At 34.1% G+C, this 4,978-nt stretch overlaps 1 protein-coding gene across 1 annotated transcript; it reads right to left on the bottom strand.

Annotated features, from left to right (window-relative positions):
* Window positions 1–246: 246 nt before the first annotated feature.
* Window positions 247–3,997, bottom strand: LOC136820566 (caldesmon-like). Its single transcript, XM_067076755.1, has 5 exons — window positions 3,799–3,997; window positions 1,616–2,605; window positions 1,358–1,413; window positions 918–1,125; window positions 247–451 (listed from the first exon to the last, which is right to left on the bottom strand). The coding sequence occupies exons 1-5, from the start codon at window positions 3,953–3,955 to the stop codon at window positions 297–299; spliced, it is 1,566 nt and encodes a 521-aa protein (XP_066932856.1). The 5' UTR covers window positions 3,956–3,997; the 3' UTR covers window positions 247–296.
* Between the last annotated feature and the right edge of the window lie 981 nt (window positions 3,998–4,978).

Genomic DNA, 4,978 nt, shown 5'->3' with positions numbered 1-4,978 from the left:
TATCTCAGCAGTAAAATTTAAGACAATAAATACTATAATGAAACTTTCTTTTTCTTTAACCACATCAAGTGTTAGTGATGGAAAGGTGAGTATTAGGAGTTCTTAAAAATCAACGGGATTCTCAGAAATCAAAGTATAATTAGAAAAACAAGGAAAAATGAAAAACATTAAGAGTAGATACAAATGTAACATAAAAACCACTTTGAAATAAAAACTTGATGAACAATAAAAACTTATAAATCTAAATGTTGAACAAAATCTTCGGTTGACAAGTTATTTAAATAGTTTAGTGATTATTATTGTCCATTAGGAAATAACATTTTCTTTGCAGAGTCACCTTCCTCGTCATTACCTCTTGCTCGTAAAGAAGTAAATTTACTTCTTAGGGCAGCATTTAATGCAGCATCAGAAGCTGCATACGAAGTGCCTTTAAATTTTTCACGACAATAATCTGAAATAAATAAAAATAGATATTTTCGTGTGGATTAATTTTCACGGTTTTTGCAAATTTGGGTTATTTACACGAAATTTAGTCCATGCGAAATTATTTGGAATTTCACAATCGCGAAATCTAGATAACATATTACAATCAAAACATCTTATGAGTTGAACTCTTCATTTCAATTATAAACTCTAGTAACCTCCTAAAAGTAGTTTTTTGAAAGCTTTTGACTTTGTTCGATTAAAAAACACACATCTCTTTTCTAGTGACAACTTATTTAGTCGTGAAATTAAATAAAAAAGGCCATTTTCGCGAAATTTAATCCACACAAAAATTATAAAGACCCTTGATTAGCGAAATTTAATCCATGCGAAATCTTTAAATTCTTGTCTCCCAAAAATTAGTACACGCAAAAATTTATCCAGTTAAGGTATAACACAATGATAAAAACTATATGCATAACAATACATCTTACGCAATATGGCTTTTTTTAGGACCGGATCAACTGCCGCCTTGTTTGCCTTTGCTGAACCGTTCACAGTCATGTTAAATTGCTCCTCCTTTTCATAAAAGCAATCTATCAAAAACAGTGCTGATTTAGATGGAGTAGTTTTAGTCATCAGGAGTGAAAAATCGAACTGTGTAAGGTAGACATTTGGACAATCTGGATGGAGTTTTGTCATCTAAAAACAAGCAAAAATCTGGGAATAGATAAAAATGGTCACAATTATTAAAAAAGGGTGCAACACTATTAATAATGAATTGAATAGGCAGGTCTTTGAAAATTACATTAGCTCAATTTTTTTTTAAAATGGCTTTATATTTTAGTATGGCATTTTTTATGTAATCATAACCTATAATTAAAGGCAAAAGCAGTCAATTTTCTTCAATTAATAAAGTTTCCAAGAGACTCACCATGTACTTTTCTGCAACTTTAGGTGCCAACTTGCCTGATTTTGGAGCGCTATCATCTGAGGAAAAAAGTTCGCCAAATTAATGTTAATTTTCCAATTTTTCCCAACCCCAGAGACATAATTGACCCGCTTTATTAATCTTAAAATATATTTTCAGCTTGCTATAAATAGCCTGTTAGCATAGTTATGTTGGCATTTCTAGAAGTTCAACCAACTTTAAAAAATTCTGTGAAAATTAAATAAAGATGAATGCACTTACCCACATAACAGCCGCGGTCAATTATATTTTGTAACCTATTGTTTTCGGATTCCAGTGACTGAACTCTGTTGGTTTGGTCATTAATAATCTTTATCTTTTCGGTACATCCACTACACACTTTATTCACAGCATAGCGGTAAGGTTTTGGTTTAGTAGCACTTAGTGGCTTTCTAGGACTCTTTGGAACCAATTTTGGCGAGGGACGCGATCTTGCGGCTTTTGATTGATTTCTTACCGGCGTTCTTGGTGATTTGAGTGATGTTTCAGCATTAGGAAAATGGGATCTTGGGGCCTTTCCTCCTTTGCTAGGATGTTTCTTTTTTCTGACCGGTGATTCAAAAGCATCAACATGATCATTGACTGTAGGGGAGTTGCGACATATCTCCCGGACATCAGCAATAAATGAGTCTTGTCCAGATTCCGAGTCGCTAAATTCATGATCATTTTGTTCAATGGTGGATTTGAAAGGTGACAATTCTGTTTCAAAATCTATAGATTTGTCACTCTGATTAAACTGTTCTAAAAAAACATTTTCTTTGTTTTTCATCACTTCTTCTTCCTCACGTTTCTTCTCTTCTCTTTCATGCTTTTCTCTTTCCTTCTCCGCCTTTTCTTTTTCCTTCTCCGCCTTTGCTTTTTCCTTCTCCACCTTTGCTTTTTCCTTCTCCATCTTTGCTTTTTCTCTTTCGACCTTTGCCTTTTCTTTCTCCATCTTCGCTTTTCCTTTATCGGTCTTCGCTTTTTCTTTTTCCAAATTGTTCTCATCTGCACACAACTTTTCATTCTCCTCTGTTACGTTCCTTGCTCCCTGCTCATGATCCTTATGTTTAGGCTTTTTAGCACTACTTGTCATTGCCAGGTCTATATCTTCGAAATCTTTAAAATCTTTCTTTTTCCTTTCACGTTTGCCATTGGCGACAGTTGTCGGTGTGGATGAGTGTTGTTGAGGGTACAGTTCATGATACCTCTGTTCTGCTTTGTTTTTAGAGCCTGAATAGATAATGAATATAATTTCTTTGTAGAAGAATAGCCACATATATCTTGAGATCGGGTAACTTTGCATCTGAGTGCCTGACCTTGGTTGGTCATTAAAATACAAAATTAAATAAAACAATAAACCTTATTTTACAAAATAATGATCAAACATAAATATGTATGACATCAGTTTTATGATTAGGAGATTGTAAATCATAGGTTTGTTTTGATTTTAGCATTTGAGGGCTGTGCAAGTTTCTCTCCACTGATGCATAAGTTGCCTGACATCACGGGATCTCCTAATCATAAAAGTGATTTCATGCATAATTATGTTTATAATAACATTATTAGATTTGAGATTACAGATCCAGCATTGATTGCTATACAAGTTTTCCTCCACTGATTCATAAGTTACCCGATCTCACGATACCTACTCCCCGAGCAGCATCGTGCTTGTGCAAAAGGATTACGATCAATAACTTAAAGGGATTATTTTGACGAGAACTTTATGGCCAAATCGGCAAGCGAACTCAAAATTCACCAAATTTATTTCCCACCAAAATTAATTTTTTAGGTCATTCGTCAATCTCGTCAAAATTAAAAAAAATCCTTGCTTCGCCAAAATAAAGTTCTCGCCAAAACTAAAAATTTTAGTATTTCGTCTAAATTATTTTTTGAGTTCACAAAAAAGCTTCAAATATTTATAAGGCAAAATTACACCAGACCCAATCAATCGAACTTGTCAAACCAATCGAAAAATCGAACTAATCGAACTTCATCGAACGATCAAAGCTAGATTAAAAAAATTCACTCGGCCGCGTGCAAAATTGCAACAGAGGGGCTACAGACTTTATTCTGGATAGACAAATATCGGGGTACAATAAACGTCAAGCTGTTAAGTCCGGATAACTGTCGAAATGGCAATCGCGTGCCAGGACAAAGTTTTTGCAAGCGAGGGAAGATATATGAGGATTTAATATCATCGAACTAATCAAACTTTTTACTGACCGAACTAATCGAACTGCTATTTGCTTCAAAAATTGTGAGTTTAATCGTTCAATGCACGATGGAGTTCGATTAGTTCGATTGGTTCGACATAAGTTCGATTGATTGGGTCTGGATTATAGAACATCATCAAATACTGTATGTGAAAATGAGACTAAAAAGACTATAAAGTGAGCAGACAAAAATTAAAGATGTATACTTACCATGGATACTGGAAATTTTGCCAGTCCAACATTCTTGCCCTTGCTTTACATGGACCGTTTCTCCTAGTGCAACGCCGTTTGGTGCAATCACTTTGTTTGCTGACAATACATCGGATGTGTTTTCGTTGACCCAATCAACAATCAGAAAATCTGGCATTATTATTGACAAAATAAAACTCTGACAAAAGGCTTTTGTATAGAGCTTTGTATAGCAGTCCCAGCTAGCCAGTATCCCGCGTGCGATATTGTTCTGTTCATTTTGGAGTTTTGAAATAATGCGATCGATAAAATTACAGACCTTGTTTACTATCTGAAAAAGTTATACAAAACTATATAAACCTTAATGATTAAAAGATGAATATAAATTTTAATTAACATCAATTAAATATAAATATCAATTGGAACAAAAGCCAAATTTAAACTAACAAATCTACCATTTCTGAAAAGTAGCAGTCTGTAATTTAGTCACTGTTTGATTCCAGCTTATTTTTGTTCTGCAAAATATCGTTTCTTCGCTTTTCAAAATGGTACCAATGCTACAGAGAAGTGGAAATTCATGGTACGTTTTGTTCTCATTTGCTGGAGATACTAGGTCACAGTGTAACACACTGAGGCGACCGCGGTCAAATCTTATGAAATTTATGAATTTATACACCATTTACCTATGAACAGTACATCGAAAAATCCTTAAATCTTATAGAAAGTTTGGTTTGACTACAGTTAGTTTTAACCAGATGGTTTTCCAAGTTTTTTAAGAATTATATAAATCGAAGTGATTCGCGATCTGAAAATGTCACGAATTTGAGCCCTAAAAAACACTGTTTTCATGCTGTTTGTAACAGTCGGGTCGAAAAACTATGGAGTATATTGTATACTTTTTCCTTTAAAACTGTTTTATCTCCGTAATACTTTGCAAATACAGAAATCTAAGGAAGATAATTACTTTTTCCGAGCGAGTGTTATTCAGAGACTTCAAAGATAGAGAAACGAGATTGTTGATTTCGTCAGCTTTCCGTGACTTTAGAGAACGGATTACCGCGCGCAAATATGCGAGATTTTTCACCATACAAAACGTCTCTGAATACACCGCTCCGCGGTCGATAATTGTAATTTACTAAAAACAAAATGGAGAAGAACATTTTAGGAACTGAATCAGCAGGTAAAAAAGAAGGAAAACGTG

This window comes from Clytia hemisphaerica, unplaced genomic scaffold (genome assembly GCF_902728285.1).
Source record: "Clytia hemisphaerica strain Z4C2 unplaced genomic scaffold, Clytia hemisphaerica genome assembly, whole genome shotgun sequence".
NCBI classification, from domain to species: Eukaryota; Metazoa; Cnidaria; class Hydrozoa; order Leptothecata; family Clytiidae; genus Clytia; species Clytia hemisphaerica.
Note: the sequence above shows the minus strand (reverse complement) of the source record. Positions and strands in the feature narration are given on the sequence as shown.